This window comes from Galendromus occidentalis, unplaced genomic scaffold (assembly GCF_000255335.2).
Source record: "Galendromus occidentalis unplaced genomic scaffold, Mocc_1.1 scf7180000077116, whole genome shotgun sequence".
Lineage (NCBI taxonomy): Eukaryota > Metazoa > Arthropoda > Arachnida > Mesostigmata > Phytoseiidae > Galendromus > Galendromus occidentalis.
This window is the reverse complement of record NW_003805104.1, coordinates 163,052-183,142: the sequence shown is the minus strand read 5'-3', so window position 1 is coordinate 183,142 and position 20,091 is coordinate 163,052. Positions and strand designations below refer to the sequence as shown.

Below are 20,091 nucleotides of genomic sequence, written 5' to 3'. Positions count from 1 at the left end.
TTGATGAACGCTTGATGCTTTCGACGACGGAATCTTCGCTTCTCGGGAAAATATCCCACAGTCGATAGCTCTCCGAGCGCCGAACCTCTCTCGGGAATACTCAAAACTTTAGGCATTCCCTTCGATCCTTAGAAGACCAGAATCATTCTGGTGTTCAAAAGAGCTTAAGAAAGGAGAAAAAAAAACTTTATTCTCTCGAAAACTCCTCTATCGTATGGAAAACAGATTCCAGTCCTTATCCGAGATCGATGCCTCTTCTTTCGGGAAATTCTCCCCAGGCCTGCTCAGAGTGTCAGCGATAGCATCAGTCTTCGCTAGTCATTTGAACGACACATCTTCATTCACGATCCGCAGTCACTCAACAGTTCTCGATCATGACCGCGATTCCTTGGCCACCCCCGATACAAGCCGATCCGATAGCAGTTTTCTTCTGCCGAGCCTTCAGCTCGTAGACGAGGTTAGCGATGATTCGAGCGCCCGAAGCTCCCACGGGATGTCCGAGAGCGATCGCTCCTCCGTTCACGTTCACATTGCCGAGGTCGAGAGCGAGGTCCTTCTGCACTGCCAGGAATTGAGACGCAAAAGCCTCATTGATCTGAAACGATATCGGAACATCACTCGTAGGACTGGGATGGACGAATCGAACGTCGAGCAACTAGATCGATGAGGGAGACGTCTGTTATTCGAACGTCGAAGCCAGTCCTACCTCGAAGAGGTCTACATTCTGTTGCTTGATGCCGGTTTTGTCGCAGAGGGCGCGGATCGCCGGGGCTGGTCCAATGCCCATGATGGAGGGATCGACGCCGACGTAGGAATATCCGACGAGACGCGCAAGGGGTTTCAGGCCGTGTTTCTTGACAGCCTCCTCGCTAGCCAGAAGGATCGCTCCTGCTCCGTCGCAGATGCCAGAAGCGTTTCCAGCAGTCACCGTGCCGTCTTTCTTGAAGAGTGACGGGAGCTTCTCCAAAATCTCAATGGTGGTTTTCGGTTTCGGATGCTCATCGATGTCCATCGATTCCATTTTTCCTTTCACTTTAACGTCCAAAGGCACCATTTCATCCTTGAATCGATGGTTCGCTTGAGCCTGTGCCCAGCGCTGTTGCGAAGTGAGTGCGAACCTGCGGAGCGTGAAGGTAATCAATCTCCGTAGGAATCAGAATCGGACTGGGGAACACGAAAGATATTCCAGAATCGAGGAGCTCGCCGGTGGGGCTAACTTACTGATCAACGTCTTTTCGGGATACCGAGTACTTTTCGGCGAGTTTCTCTGCGGTGAGAGCCATGGGCAGCTTGCAATACTGATCCGTCAACGTTGCCGACAGCGAACACTCGAGGGGAGGTTCGGTCCCGAAGCGGATCCCGAATCGAGCGCCCCGCAAAACGAAAGGCGACATCGACATGTTTTCAGTCCCAACTGCCAGACCGATCTGTGCGTTTCCCAACATGATTTCCTGAAACGGATGGAGATCGGCGCATATTTATTCGAAGATGAAAAATATCTCTCGGAATTTCCGAGAGCTCCGCTTGTCACCAATATCTTGAACCAGATGATTTTACCTGCGCGACATTGACGCAAGCCTGGAAGCCGGAACCGCACATTCTGTTGATATTCAGCGCAGGTGTGTGCTCCAGCATTCCAACTTTGAGGGCTGTGTGTCGAGAGCAGTAAGCGGAGTCTTTCGCTGCGATCTGGTTGATAATTCCAGCGACACAAGTGTCGATGTTCTTGGGATCGACACCTGCCTGCGCGATGGCAGCTTTCGAAGCAGCGACCGAAAGATCGGTCGGGGTCCAGTCCTTGAGTTTGCCCCCCATGGCGCCGAAGGGGGTTCTCTTGGCACCCACGATGAAAACACCTGTTCGAATCGGGGGCTCACTGATCGCGTTATGAGAGCTCCCGAGGCCGACCGCCATCCAGCTATGGGAGCGGCACAGGAGGAAGACATGATCGATTGTATTGGGAGTTCAAATCTTCTCGGAAGTCTCAACAGCGGAGAACGAAACTACGAAAGGCAGGCGCTAGAAGAAGCTTGGTGGAAGAACGAGAACAAACAGATCCAGACAGGACGAGCTCGCTCGTGAACGAAGATCGTCGACTTGAAAAAAGGCGCTACGTCAACAAGCAGGACAGATAATTCTATCGATAATTTCACGGCCGAACAGCCCCGGCGAATCGGCTCAGCCTGGACGAGTCGCCGATGTCTCGGATCCGCGTTCGAGACATAATCGAAGGAGCCATCTCATCCGTACCTCTAACCAATGACATGATGGAAAATTTTGCACAGTAATCCTCAGGACTGAACGAGAGTGCTGCTTCCTCGGTCTCGTCGCAAAGAATGGCTGTCGCGACTGGGAGAGTTCTACGTCACTCGCGCAAGAGGCCACACCATAGCGGTCACAGGAGAGGAGGTTTCCTGCTGGATGTTGTTGAGGCGCCGGCGCGCCGGGAAAAATGGCAGTGCCATCTTTGACGAAACCGAGGAGATCTGCACCTATTCGCCTTTCATGTCAGGATTCCAGGAGGGGGCTAGCGCTCGCTGGCGTCGATGGAGGATTCGTAGCGCTAGACGCTGACGTTTATTCTCCAGACCGCCCGCCAATCATCGATTCCGGAAACGCGCGGAAACTATCCCCACGATCCCTGAGTTTGGCTACTGCCATAAGGATATGGTAGCACTTCGGAGAATTGAAGTCGATCGGTGATGTATGGCTCTCATGAATTTTAGTCTTCAAGCTCCTCTCCATGAAGCTCCCTCGACCATTCGGCTCTCTTTGAGGGAACGGCACCTGCGTGCTCGCGAGGTGAAGACTTGCTCCGGGGGTCCCGGGGAATTCCTGACCAACGGTTTCGTCTCTCCCAGGGAAAACCTTTTTTTGTTGGAGATTGCTTCCCGTCGGCACCGGTTGCAAAATACGCGGTCCATAAGGGGCAGAGTTCTCGAGGACAATTCAAGTGAAATCATCGACAAAATCATTACTTGTTCCCCCACCCGCCTACGGCCATGTCGAGCGGAAGCTGCTCCCCGGCCGCTCAGTACGTGGTGTGGAACTAAAGGATCAGGCCGTCCCTCCAAACCGTCAAGCCCCTGAAAAACCTTCCCCGCGAGTTCATGTTATATATTTGTGTCGCTTGAACAGGGAATTGATTGCTCCCCGGAAAGTCCCTCGGATGGTTCAAACTTTGGCGCCTTGGGAGGACAGACGGAAGAAAATAACAATAGAGGACAGTTTGTGTCTTTGCGATCCTCACCCAGAACCCAGAACGCCCCAGAACCCCGAACGCCCCAGAACCGTGCGGAAGCGGACGAACGCCACTGGACCGCAACCCTCGTGGCACGAGGTCGAGAAGAGGACCCGGAGGCTCCGCTACTTCTTAAACGAGTGGGTTGTCATGGATCTTGACAGTGCATATTACTATGGTAACGAACTCGAAGATGACGACTCGTTCCCGGTGAGTGACAGAAGAGTGCGTCTGAGAGGGGGACATAGTTCCTCAAACTTGCGGATTCCATGGCTACAGCTCCCATAGCTATCGCCGGTGCATAGCCTCAAGAAACTTTCTTACTTACAGCTCAACGGAGACGGGGTAGAAGGATACATGTCGCTCATCGACCTATGGACTTTCTGCATCAAAGCCGTTCTCGGGGAATGGTTTGATATAACTGCCTATGTCATCCTGTCGTCGTGTTTCCTAAGATGGGTCGGAAATTTCGGTGAGTTGTTCTGTCGGTCGATCGTTCGCGCTCCGCGCGCTGAACATGAGGCATGGGTTTCTACTGGAACGATCTCCGATTCCGTATTGTACAAGTAATTCATGTAGGTAATTCATGGAAGATACCTGAGCTATATCGGAGCAACGAGCTTGAGGTCCGAGACGAGGATCGTCTGTCTCTGACGAACCGTGCTGGCGAGAGATATCGTACGCTAGGATCAAGGCGATACCCTTCTTCTGGATGCAGCTTCATCCGCTTCACGCAGAGGAGGCGCTTCTCCTCCTGGTGAAGAGCTCAAAGTATCAGGAAATTCGAGTCTTCCTCCTCTTACTTCCCGATGTGTGCCTGCTAGAGTGGACGAAGTTCATGTTATGCACAGAGTTCGGGTACGCTACTGCCTCTCACAAGAAATCTCCGAGCCGTCTGTGATCCGCCGTGCCTGGATAATGCTTTTCTGATTCATATTGTATCTCTTGCGAAAACTTGCATGACATGGACTCTATGAAGTCGGGAAAGAGGCTTCCCGACGGAATACCGTCATAGTCGTCGAGACATTTCCCTTCGATAATTATCGCTTAGGATGATCCTTCCTATCGGGGACTATCTTTCCGGGATACGGCAAGTGAAGGAGAAATTGGCCCTCTCAAGGAGATATTGCTGTCGTCATTGGTCTCAATAGCCTGACCCTCATGTTTCAGAGAAGATCCCAAGATGGGTGATCCATTCCTTGTCAACTCTTCTCGGATTCTACTGTATGGTCGGCATCATGGACTGGCACGGGTTCTACGCTTTCACCTTCGCAGTCCTCGGCATTACTACCCTCTACATGGTCGACTGGATATTCCAAGCTTGGTCCGTTGAGTCTTGGGTCGAAATCCGTCCGATTTCGCTCGCCGTTCCGGATTCTGTTGCTCACTATAAGCATTCGAATTTTTCCAGGAGGACCTTCTTCGTGACAGCTGCCTGCTTGATTATGATCATCGGAATCGGGGAGTACAAACTCTTTCCGTCTCAGTGGAATCGAATACGAGGATCTGTCATGATCATGGCCATGAAACTAATTTCTTTGGCGATGGACATCGATGATGGTCGGATAACGAGGCATCCACCCCTCATCCCGGTTTTCGGTTATCTGTTCCATACCGCGACTGTCATTTTCGGACCTTGGATTTCTTTCTATGATTATTTCGTATCTGTCGAGCCTCAGACACAATCCGATCAGAAACCGGACCTCCTAGACCCGTTATGGCTGCTTTCGCTGCTCCGGACCTTGACTTTGTCCACCATGTGTCTCGTCCTATCGTCCTGCGGCTTGGACTGGTAAGTGTTTCTCGACTACTCTTCGAGAGGCCGGCTTACATTTCTGACACTCGTCTGGGAGGACTTGATTCCCAAGTGTATCCTGATCTGGTCACGCATCGCCTATGTTCCAGCAAAGTTTTCTTTTGTCTCTTCAAGGCTACTCGGGGATGCCTCGAGCTACGGCATCTGGCTTGAAGCTTTCCGCGACGCATTGATCTTCCGCATGTCCCACTACTTCGTCTGCTTCCACAGCGAAAGCTCAGCCCTCGCGGCGGGAGTACAGGCCCAGAATAGTGCGAACGAATGGTGAGACGAATCTTCGATTTCGTTTCTATCGATTGCTTTCCTCCGGTTGTGCTCACGACGGCCCCGATTCCGAACTCTTCCGTTGAATATACGTCGTTATCTTTCAGGAACTTGGAAATCGTGCGACCGAAGTACATCGAGTTACCTCGATCCTTGGTTGAGGTCGTCGTCTTCTGGAACCGGCCCATGCACGTCTGGCTGAAAAACCACGTATTCAAACGCATCATACCCCGGGGGCGACTCATCGCCGTACTGGGGACATTCGCCGCGTCGTCTGTCCTACATGGACTGAGTTTCAGGATAAGCGCTGTGTTGTTTTCGCTCGGATTCTTGACATACACCGAGTTCAGCTTGAGATCGAAGCTGTCCACAGCTTTCAACGCTTGCTTAGGAGCGAGAGAATGCAGGAATTGTCACCACGAACACAAAGACACGCCTCGAGTGCGATTGGTGAACTTGTTCTTCACACTTCTCGCAATTTTCCATCTCACTTATCTGGGTACCATGTTCGACTCTCAGCCTGAAGATAATAACATGTCTTCGATGGAATATACATTGAACAAATGGCGGAATCTGGGCTTCGCAAGTCATATCGTTGCCCTCGTCATGTTCTTTGTAGATCTAATGGTTTGAATTGTTGGTCCAATGATCTCATCTGTCCGCGGCCAACTCAAGTAGTCTAGTTCTATTCCGCTGCCAGGACCGTGATATTCTGTGAGCCTGTTGTTCGCTTGCAGCTGACACAAAAGCTAGGTATTTTAAGGCTGGAATTATAATTTAAGCAAGTTTCGTCTTTCTTGTGATCTCAGACGCTGCACAATTTTTTCGGAAAAGACCTTGAGTACACTCCACTCTGGAGTTCATCATCGAGCGAGAGAGATTGGGGAAAAGGGGAGTAGGAAAGAAAGAAGAGTGCATTTCTTAAATGTATCGATCGACGACAAAGGCCTGCTTAGGATGCGATCGAGAACATTCAATATTCTGCCATCTGGCTCCATGAGTTCGCGCATTTGTAATCATCACTGACTCGAGATACTGTATATAAATCAACTGTTGGCAGACTAGAAAGAAAATGCCTCAAAAGGAGTGTTTGTCTTGATCGGGAGAAACGCGCCATGAGACTCCGCAGGGAATTGGCTCTGCTGTAAGCTCTGGCACATGTCTTCGAAAGCTCAGCCGGTAGGAGACCCAGCTTCTTTCCGATACTGCTGTACCGACGAGATATATCCAGCTGAGGCGAATTTGAATTTTTGTTGAGTTTGAGCTACATCCAGGTGGACTGATTGCCATGTGTGCTCTAGGAGAGTGCCCTCAACCAGACCACGGCTGTCGAGTTGGCTCGGAATGCCAGATCTCAAGTAGTTGATCCTATGTGCATACGAGGCTCGTTTTCTTCGCGGAGAATCAAGAGCGTGTTGAGTTTAGAGTCTCGGGAGATTCCTCGATGTGGATCCGACAAACAGAAGGTCAGAAGTTGACCTGAAGAATCTCGAAATCGGGTGATGTTCGACAATGCTCAACCAGGCAGGACACGTTCATTCCCCCTTCGCCGATCCCTGTCGCCTCCCTCGAAGGGTTACGCGAAGCAATTTCCAATCAATCGACCTCTATTGAAAAACGGGAAGAGACTCTGATATTTATTAGCATCAACAAAAGCAACGGTGTCCCTCATCATAACAAAGCTGTAACTACACCAGCAGCGATCGTGTTCCCTGACTGTCGCAAGGTTATTCGGCCGAGTTCCTTGGAGTCCTGGTAGCGTTCGACACAGATCGGTCGGGCAACCTTGATTACGACCACGCCACTGCTGTTCTTGCTCAAGTATCTACAAAAATCAGGAATATTCAGTCAAACTCGCCAAAATCCTCCAGCACATCAGTCGAATATTCCGCATTGTTCCCAACTCACCTAGGCTTCTCTCTGACGACTTCTCCCGTGTTCCTATTGAGTTCTTTGAGGAGTCTCCCGAAGCAAGCCTGTTCGCTCAATGACTGGAAATGCAACACCACGGGAGAGCCCTTGATGACAGGTATATCGATGTTGAAGATCACAACTTTCGCCTCGAACTTCGACACGGCCCGAATCGGCTCATTTGCGTCGCATATCACAGATCCAAAGCAAATTTGCGAGGGTTCACACTTGTCGAGGTTCACGATAACGTTATCCCCGGCAAATGCACGATTATGCGGCAAATTGTCGATCAGCAGAGCTGTGGAGACGATGAACGATTGCGATTAGAGGAGGGAGGCTCCGGGAAGAGTGCCGAGGACAATGCGAATGCCCATAGGACAATTGGAATGATTCGTGAACTCACATTTGACGACACAAGGCTCCTGAGATGGCATGATGATGAATTTGTCGCCTTGAGACATGCAACCGGACTCGATTTTCCCTCCGACGCTGACTCCGGACTGCATGCCTTTGAAAACATCAGCGACACACATTCGGAGTGGCTTTGTGATCGGCCGTGGCGGCGGTTCCATTTTATCAATAGTCTCCAGGAGACAGGGTCCTTTGTACCATTTGGTCAACTGCGGGAGCTGGCTGCGTTCATGGAGATTGACACCGGTCAATCCGCTGCACGGAACGAACGAAACCATCGACTCGACGAAGCCGGTTTGCTTTAAAAAGGGTTTCAGTGCACTTATGATTTCATTGAAGCGTTCCTCGGACCACTGGCACGTGTCGAGCTTGTTCACAGCCACCGAAAGTTGTGCGACGCCCAAGGACCTCACGAGCATCGTGTGCTCCCGAGTTTGGCCCCCGAGCTCGAAACCAGTTTCGAACTCTCCTCTGGTTGCATCGACGACTAGGATGGCCACATCAGCTTGGGCGGCTCCGGTTATCATATTCGGAATGAAGTCCTTGTGGCCGGGAGCGTCAAGTATGTTGATGCATCTAGAAGCGACGGATCGATCAGTCAGACGAGTAGTTCGGGAAAAATCCCAGATCGCCCTCCGAGTGGAATGAAGGAATTCGTATCGACGACCATTACGGTCTCACCCACCTGTGCTCAGTCTCTACTTTGGCGTAAGCCATGTCCATTGTTATTCCTCTGGTGCGCTCTTCGGATGTCTCGTCCAAGACCCAAGCGTAGGCAAAGGAAGCTTTGCCCTGCTTCTTCGATTCCTTCAGAAAAACGAAGAATGATAATCCTACCCAGAAGAACGCAAGCCTATGCTTCCATCATTAGGAAAATGAAGCGTGAGCCGAAGCTGAACATCGGAACTCACGTGTTCGTATTTCGCCATAGTTTTCTTGCTGACGTTCCCAGTAAGGTACAGAAGATGCCCCATGAGGGTACTCTTCCCAGCGTCAACATGCCCAACGACCACGAGGTTCAACAAAGGCTTCATAGAAGTCCGCTCTTTATCGTAGAGATCTTGAATAGCTTTGGGATCCAGTCTGGGCGTTCTGGGAACTTTAGGCGAAGCAGTTGATCTCGGAGTGTCCGGAGAGAGCTTCCTCGGGACCGCTTTCGACTCGACTTTCAACTCGACTTTCGGCTCCTTCGGGTCCTTTGTGGCCACGGCTTTCGATTTCTTCGCGTTTTTGGGGCCCGGATCCTTGCCGTTGAATGTGATTCGAGTGGGCGTTTCGACAGGTGGTACTGTCTGGAAATTGTGCTGATTCGGATCCGTCTGTTTGGACTGAGATGCTTGTGCTTTTTGAGATTCTGCAGAAAGAAATAGGATAAGTTCAAGTCTCGAAGAGAGAATGAATCAAGGAGACAATGTCGTCGGTCTTCTGTACGGCGACCAGAGAGCATCTCCGATGAAGGAGATGTCTACGAGGCTTTCCAGACCTACCGCCATAGACCCGCCTCTCTCTTGCATTCCTGACCACGTCGTCAGGGGATGGGTCTTGGAAGGAGAACCGGTTCTGAGACTTCAGGTACTGCTTGTACCATTCCATAACCCCCAGCACTGCGCCTGCGTTCCTGCTCCGCAATCGCTGGAGGATCATTCGAACGGCAGACACAGATCGATTCGAGGGGGATCCGACGGAATCGTGATCTTTTCCGGCGAGATCTACTTTCTTCATGAGTTCATCGAGAACGTCAACCTTTTGAGCCGCATCATCCAAAAACTGCCTCAGGTCGAGACTGTCCGGGCTATTCTCAGTTATGCCAAAAATCTCATCGGAGGAAAGAGGCGCCTTCAGAAGGTTCTCGATGAGATTGGCATCTGTACTGCAGGTCGGGCCGAGCAAGGCATCGATGTCGATTGGAGGAATCTCATTCGGGGGCAGCTGCGTCGCACTGTGGGTGCCAAGAACCGCCGCGAGGGGATCCAGGGCCGCCGGAGCGTTCAGCAAATCATCGATGCTGAAGTTTTTCTGACTCAAGAGGGCCGACAAAGGGTCTTCAGAAGGAGAAACTTACCTTACGTGAATGAAGGAAGCCGGAGAGGAAATATGGGGAAGAGGAGAAGAAACTAAATTAGCTTCTCGACCATCTACTTGTGAATTTCTTCGGTAACTATGCTCGCATATCGATTGCAACGGAGGATGTCCGTTAGGGCAGTGAAGGGTTCCTCCAAGACTCTCACCTGGGTTGGCTTGAGGCGCGGCTGCTTTCGATGCACCTCCCTGGCGATCGAAGACAACATCCAGAGCTCTATCGGGATCGAAATTTTGACTTATAGCGGCCTCGCGGAGGGTTCCCTCTGCCACGGAATTCCCGATGACGCTCCTCATCGACTTGAGGCATTTTGAGAGTTTTTCTGAATCTCCTGTCGCGCCTTGACCGGTATCTTTCACGTCGTCCATTTCGAACATCTCTCCAGGCTCTTGCTATTGAAATAGGAAGAACAGTCTTGGTTCCAGGCAAATTTGGGTAAACATGGGAGATCCATTGCTAACGGATCGAATTTGCGGAGCGCCTAAATCCGGACGAACCTCATCTTCTTCCTGGACTGGCGGTTGCTGAGGTTCCCAAATTTTGGAAACGGATTCGTGCCGCTCTCTGGCATATGTGTACATGTTTTCCGTCTCTGGTGTAACGCAGCCATTGTCCAGCGAGCTTCCGTAATCATCGCTGGTGTAGTCGTCGAGATCTGGTGAACGCAGGGATGTATGAGAATGATGGAAAGGCGAAGAAATGGTCGGGTTCCGCTTGCTTCTTGCGTTCATGGGATGATACTACAGATTCGAGCGATCGGGGCATCGACGAGTCGGTGCGCCCAATCTCATCATCTCGTGATTCTCTCTGACCGCATACTATGCAACTATGCAGAATAGGGGACATGCGGAGCCGACCCCAAAGCTGTCGCGGCTCGATCGCTCCGGTATCTCTCGGTGACTCAAGCACATAGTTACGATGGGACGAGCGCAGGAGAGAGCTGGCTCGAACTTTCCGCTTTACTTCGGGTCGGAGGGGGACAGTCGGTGAGAGCCGAGAGCAGCCCCACCGACTCGCGAACTTGACCTGCCACCCTTCTGTGAGTTCGCAGCAAGCAATTAGCTTTGATAGAGTCGGAAGATGTGTTCGCATGTTTTTGAGCCGATCGAGGTCTCCGACTAAGGATCAGCTGGACTCCTGGACTCGGGGCGGGATCGAGACATGTAGACACGAACTTCCGGGGGCGCAATTAATTGCGGAGCTCCTGGTTCTGGAGACGATTTCTAAATTCCCAGTGCCTACTACCAGCGAACGCATCCCCGTCGTCCTACCCAGCAGTCGAGCAGAGTTTGCGAATCGACGACATGGGGAAAAAAGAATTCTCCGAGGAGTTTCCGAATGGTCGCGGTCAAAAAGCATTTCTTTGGTTTCACTCCGGATACCACATGTCCGATCGATATCTACTCACCCTCTTCATAGGCCATGGTTCGAATGTTCCGGTGCCGAGCCATTGTGAGTTTCTGATTTTCACACAAGTAGATCCTATATCAACTCACACAGAGGGGCTAGAACACTATGCACAGAATCTTCTTTCGCTCGCAGATATAGACAAATCCGACTTCAGCGATACAATTGCTCGATTTCTCTGCTTCATAACACCATATGACGACTCGGTCCGGTTGTTTTATACCGGTTCTAGGGGAGAGGGCAATCCACACTCGACCGCATACTTCATCCGTCATCGATTTCGAATGAATGGCGCTCCTGATGACTCGATCGTCAGGACGACTTCACGAGGGCTCCCAGGAAACAACGACGTCGATATGGGCTGGGCGAGAGAATCGCATGCCGTGGAAGACTTCGAGGAGCTGGGGAACTCTCTGAAAATCGGAAGTCTAGACGGCAAGTTTTTCTTGCGGCGCGGCGTCTGCTACTGTTGTCTGTGGCTGACTGACGACAATAACAGCGACATAGGCGCCCCCTGTGTCGTTTCGAACACGTTTAGTCAGAGTTGTTCATATAGGCGTGCAAGATGGCGGAGTACGACCTGATCAAAACTGTTTCTCAGTATTTTGACTATCATTTAGTCAATCCTTTCCTCGAGTTCATCGCCACGAAGACCGTAAGTGACATGACCCGTCGTCTGGGGCTTCTGCCGGCAGAATCCGAGCACCAATACTTCGTAGTTCCCTCGTCTATACCCACCATGTGGCATATGCCCGCTGCCGGCTTCCGTCGTTCGATTCCCTTCGGAATTCTCGATGGGATATCGATCTCATCTTCCGTATCTGCCGCTCCTGCTTCTCAGCGCACGACGATTCAAAGCATCCGGCTTTCGCTGAACCTCTAGAAACTCGCATCTTAAGCTCTTTTTCCGATCGCTTCTCAGGTATACGATCCCGATGAAGTCAACCGGGCGCGACTCCAGCTCCTGGAGCGAACCGATATGGTTGATTATACCATCGATCTCTACAAGAACCTTCTGCCGAGCAAACTTGAAGAGGCAAAGAAAGGTATTCTCTAGCTTCCAATAATCTCTCTGTGATCGCTTTCTCAATATGGTCAGTCCGATTCACTGACGGCCCTGCCTGATTCCCTAGTTGGGCTCACTTCCTCACAGAGACTTTGTTCACAGACTTGATGAAACGCCGCAGTGAAGTCGTTGCGGTCTTCCATGAGATCAGTGAGAAATGTAATGGCATAATGGACGCTATCGGCGACGATGCCACTAAGGAATACATAGGCAGTTGTCGCGACGGGAAGCAGTTGATGGAATGGATCATAAACAAGTACCCCGGAGTGAGCGCGAGCTCGGCCGATGATCTTTACATGCTTGCGAAGCATTACTACAGTTGCGGCCAATACGAGCACGCCTCCGGTCTGCTAGTCGCTCACCGTCTCGTCATATCCCAGTCGGACAAAAACTATCTCAATAACTTGTGGGGTAAACTAGCCTCGAATATCTTGTCCCAAGATTGGAAGAGTGCTCTGGCTGAGGTCACTAATCTCAAGGAATACATCGAAGGCACGGGGTAAGTGGGCCGAGCCCCTCAGACCCAATCTCTGACAAGATATTATCTGGGTACTCTCACGCTGCTGCTCAGGGAGGCTCGAGCACCGTGCGTGAGAGCCTCAGCGCGTCGCATATCGGGCATGGGATTGACGGTTCTTCTCTCCTGGCAGATTCAACTGTCCGCTGAAATCGCTCCAACAGAGAACGTGGCTCATCCACTGGAGTCTCTACGTCTACTTCAACCATCCGCAAGGACGGGACTTCATCATCGACCTTTTCCTCTACCAACCTCCATACCTTAACGCTATTCAAACGATGTGTCCGCACATTCTTCGATACTTGACAGCTGCCGTGGTGTGCAACCGTGGGAAAGCGACGGCTTTCCGCGAACTAGTTAAAGTCATCCAACAAGAAAATTACCAATACTCAGACCCCATCACTGAGTTCGTCCAATGTCTCTACGTGAACTTCGATTTCGATGGCGCTCAGAAAAAACTGCGCGAATGCGAAACAGTCATCCAGAACGACTTCTTCTTGACTGCTTGTCTCGAAGACTTCAGGGAGAACGCCAGACTTCTGATCTTCGAAACCTTCTGCCGCATCCATGAATGCGTCTCCATCGACATGCTAGCCGAAAGGTTGAACATGGAGAAGGCAGAAGCCGAGGTTTGGATTGTGAACCTGATCCGTGGAGCGAGGTTACCTGCGAAAATCGACTATAAACTTGGCCATGTTGTCATGGGTCAGCAAGCTACCGAGCCCTACCAAACGCTAGTAGATAAGACCCAGGATCTCGTGCTGAGAACCCAGTTCCAAGTACAGAACCTCCAGCTGAAGAGTGCACAATCGAATCCCGACCGCGTTCAGTGGTCTAATGTCTGATTCTTGAACTCGCCCATGACAAAATAAACAATGGAATTATCCTCATCATTTTCACCCTCTTATTCGGCGAACAATGAGTGAGAGTAAGATAGATAATAAGATGGATGCGATTGAAAATAGGATAATTAATAATTGAGAGACAATAATAGCTGTCCGAATTCCTCGATCTAAGAATCGGCATTTGGATCTGCTCGATTGACCGGTTGAGTCGTGCAATCTGAGAGATAGATTCTTCCGTGGTCTTCTCAGTCGACTGTTGCTGATGAGCTATACGAGCCTACTGTACCGAGACGGACGGTCCCGGCGCAGTTCGATGAATGCGCGCGGAAATGGTTTTCTTCGTGCGCAAGGAGTTCTCGGATAGAGATTCCTCTACATCTCTGGCTCTTCGTTACTACAACGCAACGCAGCTCCAACGGCTGTCTTCATTCCGGATACTGATCTTGGCTCGAATATTGGAGCATGTTTCCCCGATCCTCGGCGAAAGCATCGATCCCATCGCACCTCAGGTTTCCGTATACCAAATATCGAGTCTCGGATGAGCTAGACCGTGGAAGATTCTCTCCGATCGGAATGGACGGACCCCTCCGATCATTGACGACCGCTATCAGGATCAGCAGCGATCTTTACATATTCGAGGCTAGCATATAAGTTAGTTGGCGGCCGTAGCGGTTCTCAAAATGGAGCCCATCAGAACACAGCTGCTCAGACTGGATGAACGGGGCGGCACGGAATTCAAGGGTTGCCGTCGACTCGTTCGATCCTCAGGTCCGTGGCTCGGAGCTTCGGAAGGAATGAATTAGGGCTTGTACCACCGGTAAAGATCATCGACATCATTATCTTCCCTCTCCAGTCGACACATCAATTTTTCAAATGGAATCACCGCGCGGAATTGTCCTTCTCGACTTCCGCGAGATTTCTTCCAGGACGGGCATCCCCTCGCGCTGTCCAGGGCATGGGTAGCGCGGTGCGAGAGTGCCATGCCCCGGACTACAGCAGAGCGAACAGAATCTCTGGCCCGCTCGTGAGGCCACTTTCACTGCTCTTGGCGCTCGTCGTCATTGTGTGTGTCGCTGTCGGTGTTTGTGTGAGAGGGACAATGAGTGCGGAGGAGTGACGGCGGAACCAGAAGAACAGGAGCGAGCGATATAGAGCTAGACTTGATATTCCGTCGGTGGCTACGAGTGCGGCTGTGCTGAACTCTCAAGGCTCAGTGGAGTTCTTGAGCACAGTGACCGGCGTCTTTCTCCGACGAGAGAGCTTCGCAGGTAAGTTCCACCGCTCCAAAAAGGACTGGACAGTGCATCCTCTCCGAGGATTCTGTGCGTTTTCACTCGGTAGTCGAGCTCTCAACCTTCAGCTTTTGGCAGCTGAGGGCTCCGACTGGATCAAAATTGACGGAAGAGGTCCGCAATACTCTCGCACCCGGGAGAGTTCCCTCTTGTGTGCTGTGTTTTGCGCGATAGTCTAAACGAAGTGTCTCAACTCAACCGTTCGAATTTCCGGCGAAGGCGCCCAAAACCTCCAACTACGATCCTGACGTAGACCGCGAGCATAAGCTCCAGGGAGAATTCCCGCCCGCTCTCGAGTCCAAAACCTCAGCTGACAAGCTTTGTCGATAGTCATAAGCAACCTTTGGCCGTGGATAGAGCGCCGGATGGGCTCACTTTGGCATTTGACGGCTCGAAGGATCGAAGCCGGCTGTGCGCACGTTCTCTCCGAGGCCAACGGGGAACTCCGAAATCTCAGAATCCCTTGCGCATGGGATGTCAAAAGGTCCTCCAACGCTGTGAGGCGGGGAGGGGGGTGGGTCAGGTTCCAGCGGGCGGACTCGGGCAGGCGGCCCTGCGCATCCGCTGGTCGGGCTAGAATTTCGGAGCGGAACGATAGCGGCAACGGATTCCATGCGAGATTCTGATGTTCCTCCTCTTTCCCGGTGTTTCCACCCTTAAAATGCGTATACTTCCTCCTGCAGGGAACATCCATTGACGTCTACGTCCTTCGCAAGACGTCACCATTCCGCTGAAGGATGTCGTCATCCGGAGGGGAAAAGCCTCCGGATCGGCCGGCGGGACGGGCAATGACTGCGGCGACGATCACTCCGATCGACCTGGCGCGGGCCATCGTCCAACCCACGAGACTCCAAGATGACTACGTAACGGTAACTCCCGCCCAAACCCGGGTAACCGTCACGGGCCAGACGACCCTGACGCCTATCCCGAGAGTTCAACCCCAGATCTCCCTGATTCCAGCGACGGTTGCTCCCGGACCAAGCACATCCACTCCGTCGCCATCTCCAGTATCTCATCTCATCGTACCTCCCGTGGCCGCGGTCAAGAGCACCGCGCTGCGACCTTCGATTCGTCCTTTACAGCCTGCGTCGGTCCTCGGGACGAATGTGGAGAAAATGATGGCAGCAGCAGCCAGGCTCACACCCCGAGTAGCAAGAACTCCAACGGTCGTCCCTTTCGTTAGAGCCCCGGTCGTCTCGGTGCAACAGACGACCATTCAACCAGTGGCTCAGCAGAGCAGGCAGAGAACGAAGACACCGGCGGCCTTGATACGACCTTCGAATCACTTGACGTCCCATGTCCCGAGAGGTCCTGCAGCGGTCGCAAGCATCGCGGCAGGTCCTAAAACCGCGCTAGCGACGCCGATCATCCGGCAGACGACCGGGTCGAATGTAGTTCCGGCACCGGGTCACATACCCGTTGGCGCGAGAGTGTCCGCGGCGGCTCTGACCCCGCCGCGAACCTACGCCCCGGTCACGATGGTGGAAGTGCCGAAAACTAAACAGTCGGTGGGGAAACTGCACCTGAGTATCCCGCCGAGCATCACAATAGAGCCCAGAGTCCGTCCGACGGTGTGGACGGGAGCAAAACCAACGGCCTACAGTCCGGCCGTTGTCCAACCCACGAGCGAGAAAACGGCTCCGACGACGCCGTTCTACAAGACTGGCGGGACCAGTGCCCCGACGCAGTTCAACAACGGGAACACAACTTTCACTCCGATCAACACTCCCCAGGCTCAAGCCACCATACAGCCCATATCGAACGCTCCTGCCTCGCCGGCCGTGACAGTGACGAACAGGGTCACGGTCACCAACTCGAAGCGGTCCAATAAAGCATCTCCCGTTTACGTTTCGAACAAGGCCAATATGAACAACGTGGTTATCACCACGCAACGACCAGTGAGCGTGAGTATTGTCGGCGGATCATGCTTCCCTGATCATTATTTCTCTCTCTTAGTATGAGACCAAGTCCGTAGCCTTCGTTGTCCCATTTCTAGATCGAGGTCTGATCGAATTATCTGCTCCGGTCTACAGGTGAGAAATGTCCCGCCGAATCCATTGATGACGACACCGAGCACAAACCACTTCACAATGCCAATGGCGAATACATTCCAACAATCTCTGAACGTGACGGGGTCGGACGTCGAGGTTCAACCGCGACCAATTGGATTTTTGACACCTCCGGGCCCCAGGCTTCAAGTCCCGGTGATCAACGTGGGGCAAAACGTCCAGCCAGCATCAGCGGGAGCTGTGGTGCTCAACAACGACGTTCTCAGAGGCAACTCTTCGGTCCCGTTCACGACCCCGGGGGCATTTTTCCGGTACGAGACGTACCCCGCCTCGGCGTACTTCAACGCTCAGAGCGGAGCTTCTAATCCGATGCAGATGACCGCGGGGGGTCTTCCTGGCGTTCGGTCGAACAGTTCTTTCAGTTCGCAGCGTCCGCTGATGGTGACCGTCGACGCGAAAGCTCACCCCAGCACATCGAGTAGAAACGTCATCTCGGTCACTGCCACCAAAGCGGACGATCGCACGAAGCCAACGGAACTCAATGCGGTGCAAAATTTCCTCAACCCCGAGATCGCAGCCGGTCTTCAGCGGATAAGCAGTGAAACTACCATCACCAAATTAGCAACACCCCCTCCTGCTTCCATTACGGTGACGGCAATTCCATCTCCGGGTCTCGACCGCGTAACAACCTCAGTAATAGAAGTAGGCCATTCGACAAAAATTGCGAATCTGACAGAAAAAGTCATCACGCAAGCGCTCTCGGGCGGGAAGAAAGTGAGCGGGAGTGCCACCCCGCCAAAGGTCAGAGGAGGTCCCCTCCCGAATACGGCCCCAGGAATTGTTCCGCTGCCCATTACGGTGACCACGGTACCGTCGGCGTCGAAATCGAATCAACAAAAAACGATGACTCCGAAGAATCAACAAAAACCGACTACTCCGACGAATCAACAAGCGACGCAAGGCAGCCCGAGCAGACCTTCGATTCTGAGGAAAAGATCCGCAAGTACGGCGGATGCTTTCAATGCGCTTCTTTCCTCCAGTGTGCCTTCCAAAAAGGGTCCCAGGGATGAGCGAGCCCCGGCGAGCATGAAACAGGAGAGCACTGAGGAAAATTCTTATAATCACACGTCTGGTGACTCAGCCGCAAGGAGCGGCAAGCCTCATGAGGATCAGAAGGGACCGGCGAGTCCGCGGAAGAAACCTCGGAAACAATTCCCGCAGCTGAGCGAGACCGGCGGGGAGGCCCGACCGGGGCATCGGGAGCAGAACGGGAAAGACCATGACGCAACTATCAATCAGCGACCGCAGCTGTTTGGAAGGCAGCAGCCTGGATGGAAGGCTCGCCTCAATCATTTCCTGCGACATTCGGACGTTCGTTGCAAAGACGATCAGAAGCCGTCCGTCAATGAGCTGGCGAACCAGAAGAGCGCTGCACAAAGAGCCCACGGTTGGAAGGTTTGTAGAAATTATAATCGAGGTCCTGATTCCGTCTGTGTCTGACCCCTCATCTCTCAAGATTGGAAGGGTTTTTCTCTCTTATCTTGGCGAGCTCATGTGAATGATCGAGGTAATCCTGGTTCGCAGCTCTTCCATATCAGAGGACAAGTCGAAGAAGTCGAAACGATCGAGTCGGACGTCGTACATCGATTCGAAAAAATTTTGGAAGATTTCGAAACATCGAGCAGAGCCATGGAGCGGTCCTCGTTCGGACCTGAAGACGAGAGGATGCTCACTAAGATCGCCGACTTGATAAAGGTGAGATATTGAATGAGCGAAATCGGAGATGCCTCTTCCATCGAAGTCCATCCGGAGAACTGAGTGGCATCCGTGCTATTCCAGGGGAACCTACAGCGGAGCAAGATCATGCAGGACCATATGATCGAAGTCAAGAAGCAGTTAGGCAAAGTTCTCGAGCACAAGGGTGGAGTGCTAAACGTAATCGGCAAACATGTCAGCAAACGACCGCTGAAGAAGCGGGAAATGCTGTGAGAGACACCGATGGCGCTTCATTGTCCTCGTACTTATGCTGCCTCGCGTCGTTAGATCGAAAAACTTTCGGGAAGGCGTGTCCCTGACATGGCAAGTTCCCTCTGAAATTCCACTGTGATGCTCGACGTTAGGCTGAAAAAGCGCACCATCTCCCAGGCGAAACTATGCATAATGATCGACGTACTCCAGCCGATTTACGTACCTGCATCCCCCACCGAAGTTTCTTATCGAGAAATCCTTCGTCATCACAAAGCCGTTCTTGTGAGGGCTTCGATCCCATCGGCTTGTGGATAGGGATGTTGCTGTTAGATACTAAATAGGCGAAGCCAACGTTCTATGCAAGATGTATCGAGTAGAAGAGCGAACGAATGATACTCAATCAGGTATACTCAATGAATGGGAATCTTTTAGCTGTGAGCGCTCCCAGTCGGAGCCCGCCTTTTGTACCCTCGTGATCTCAACAACCGATCGTAAACTGACAATCCGAAGCTACTCGTGTGCATGGAGTCCGCATGCTGGGGTTCGCAGCCGGATTGACCGGGCTGGATGAACACTCGAGCGAAAACATGAAGTGCAAACCTGCGATAGCCGCGATCTCACGACATTCTCTGTTCATAGGGAGCATCACCTGTTTCGGACACGAAAAGTGTGGGGGAGGAGTACCTCGCTCGTTTTAGGGTATTTCCTCATTGATCTCTAGTCGATCTCAATTCTGGCTCGCATTCTCCGAGCTATTTTTCGCTCCCCGAAACCTATCTTGTAACAACCTTCTCTTCCGAAGATTCCTCAGCTCGAATGTAGACCGTCACAAATCGTGTGATGGTTCGCATGTTATTCCATTGTGTTCACGAAGCTATGTATTTGATGCATTCCGGGATTTCCTTCCCCCGCCCCGCCTCATGCGATTAGAGAGACGGAACTATGATCCAGCATCGCGGATCATAGCCGGTACCGGTAAAAGCAAGTTTTGCTGACGCTGCACCCATGATCTGACCCTGTATAAATATTTCTTCGACGAAGAACAATCTAATTTAATCCGGCGGAGGAGCTTTTCCTCGCACAGCGACTAGATCTCGTTGCGCGACCCGATCAACATGTAAAGAATTTATGTATATATCTGGATCTTTCGCGGAGAGATATCCATTGATGCAACATGTGATTGATCGTAAGAACTATGGAGAAACCATGGCGACTGTAAAAAATACTCACAAGGCAAATAAATTCAAAGAATATTGTTCCATTT

The 20,091-nt window shown here is 51.9% G+C and overlaps 5 protein-coding genes across 5 annotated transcripts; 3 read left to right on the top strand and 2 right to left on the bottom strand.

The window, feature by feature from the left end:
• Nucleotides 1-164: 164 nt before the first annotated feature.
• On the bottom strand, nucleotides 165-2,343 carry yip2 (yippee interacting protein 2). Its single transcript, XM_003740956.2, has 5 exons — nucleotides 2,251-2,343; nucleotides 1,558-1,856; nucleotides 1,222-1,451; nucleotides 707-1,118; nucleotides 165-595 (listed from the first exon to the last, which is right to left on the bottom strand). The coding sequence occupies exons 1-5, from the start codon at nucleotides 2,264-2,266 to the stop codon at nucleotides 359-361; spliced, it is 1,194 nt and encodes a 397-aa protein (XP_003741004.1). The 5' UTR covers nucleotides 2,267-2,343; the 3' UTR covers nucleotides 165-358.
• An 826-nt stretch (nucleotides 2,344-3,169) lies between these two features.
• por (Protein-serine O-palmitoleoyltransferase por) lies at nucleotides 3,170-6,362 on the top strand. Its single transcript, XM_029110796.1, has 6 exons — nucleotides 3,170-3,451; nucleotides 3,572-3,713; nucleotides 4,412-4,565; nucleotides 4,653-5,033; nucleotides 5,172-5,321; nucleotides 5,429-6,362. Exons 1-6 carry the CDS (start codon nucleotides 3,170-3,172, stop codon nucleotides 5,952-5,954), a joined length of 1,635 nt encoding a protein of 544 aa, XP_028966629.1. The 3' UTR covers nucleotides 5,955-6,362.
• Nucleotides 6,363-6,940: 578 nt separating this feature from the next.
• On the bottom strand, nucleotides 6,941-11,323 carry HBS1 (translation elongation factor EF-1alpha (GTPase) HBS1). Its single transcript, XM_003740954.1, has 8 exons — nucleotides 11,132-11,323; nucleotides 10,221-10,378; nucleotides 9,872-10,115; nucleotides 8,555-8,997; nucleotides 8,329-8,450; nucleotides 7,636-8,219; nucleotides 7,230-7,530; nucleotides 6,941-7,146 (listed from the first exon to the last, which is right to left on the bottom strand). The coding sequence occupies exons 1-8, from the start codon at nucleotides 11,172-11,174 to the stop codon at nucleotides 6,993-6,995; spliced, it is 2,049 nt and encodes a 682-aa protein (XP_003741002.1). The 5' UTR covers nucleotides 11,175-11,323; the 3' UTR covers nucleotides 6,941-6,992.
• A 340-nt stretch (nucleotides 11,324-11,663) lies between these two features.
• eIF3e (eukaryotic translation initiation factor 3 subunit e) lies at nucleotides 11,664-13,601 on the top strand. Its single transcript, XM_003740955.2, has 4 exons — nucleotides 11,664-11,785; nucleotides 12,053-12,176; nucleotides 12,299-12,695; nucleotides 12,847-13,601. Exons 1-4 carry the CDS (start codon nucleotides 11,696-11,698, stop codon nucleotides 13,556-13,558), a joined length of 1,323 nt encoding a protein of 440 aa, XP_003741003.1. The 5' UTR covers nucleotides 11,664-11,695; the 3' UTR covers nucleotides 13,559-13,601.
• Nucleotides 13,602-15,638: 2,037 nt separating this feature from the next.
• LOC108863908 (histone deacetylase complex subunit SAP130-like) lies at nucleotides 15,639-18,848 on the top strand. The gene is made up of 4 exons (XM_018638587.1): nucleotides 15,639-16,754; nucleotides 16,884-18,314; nucleotides 18,444-18,614; nucleotides 18,699-18,848. The coding sequence occupies exons 1-4, from the start codon at nucleotides 15,639-15,641 to the stop codon at nucleotides 18,846-18,848; spliced, it is 2,868 nt and encodes a 955-aa protein (XP_018494103.1).
• Nucleotides 18,849-20,091: the final 1,243 nt, after the last annotated feature.

Excerpts from the sequence above, each read along its gene's own strand:
- HBS1 (XM_003740954.1), bottom strand. The coding sequence starts at position 11,174 with ATGGCTCGGCACCGGAACATTCGAACCATGGCCTATGAAGAGG. Across the intron at positions 10,379-11,131 it reads AACCATGGCCTATGAAGAGG|ATCTCGACGACTACACCAGC; the intron begins GTGAGTAGATAT and ends TGCGTTCACCAG. Across the intron at positions 8,451-8,554 it reads CTATGGCGAAATACGAACAC|GAATCGAAGAAGCAGGGCAA; the intron begins GTGAGTTCCGAT and ends GTTTTTCTGAAG.
- LOC108863908 (XM_018638587.1), top strand. The coding sequence starts at position 15,639 with ATGACTGCGGCGACGATCACTCCGATCGACCTGGCGCGGGCCATCGTC. Across the intron at positions 18,315-18,443 it reads AAAGAGCCCACGGTTGGAAG|CTCTTCCATATCAGAGGACA; the intron begins GTTTGTAGAAAT and ends CCTGGTTCGCAG. Across the intron at positions 18,615-18,698 it reads AGATCGCCGACTTGATAAAG|GGGAACCTACAGCGGAGCAA; the intron begins GTGAGATATTGA and ends GTGCTATTCCAG.
- eIF3e (XM_003740955.2), top strand. The coding sequence starts at position 11,696 with ATGGCGGAGTACGACCTGATCAAAACTGTTTCTCAGTATTTTGACTAT. Across the intron at positions 11,786-12,052 it reads AGTTCATCGCCACGAAGACC|GTATACGATCCCGATGAAGT; the intron begins GTAAGTGACATG and ends ATCGCTTCTCAG. Across the intron at positions 12,696-12,846 it reads GAATACATCGAAGGCACGGG|ATTCAACTGTCCGCTGAAAT; the intron begins GTAAGTGGGCCG and ends CTCTCCTGGCAG.
- yip2 (XM_003740956.2), bottom strand. Across the intron at positions 1,452-1,557 it reads CTTGCGTCAATGTCGCGCAG|GAAATCATGTTGGGAAACGC; the intron begins GTAAAATCATCT and ends CATCCGTTTCAG. Across the intron at positions 596-706 it reads AGAATGTAGACCTCTTCGAG|ATCAATGAGGCTTTTGCGTC; the intron begins GTAGGACTGGCT and ends ATATCGTTTCAG.
- por (XM_029110796.1), top strand. The coding sequence starts at position 3,170 with ATGGTTCAAACTTTGGCGCCTTGGGAGGACAGACGGAAGAAAATAACA. Across the intron at positions 3,452-3,571 it reads AAGATGACGACTCGTTCCCG|CTCAACGGAGACGGGGTAGA; the intron begins GTGAGTGACAGA and ends TCTTACTTACAG. Across the intron at positions 3,714-4,411 it reads AAGATGGGTCGGAAATTTCG|AGAAGATCCCAAGATGGGTG; the intron begins GTGAGTTGTTCT and ends CTCATGTTTCAG.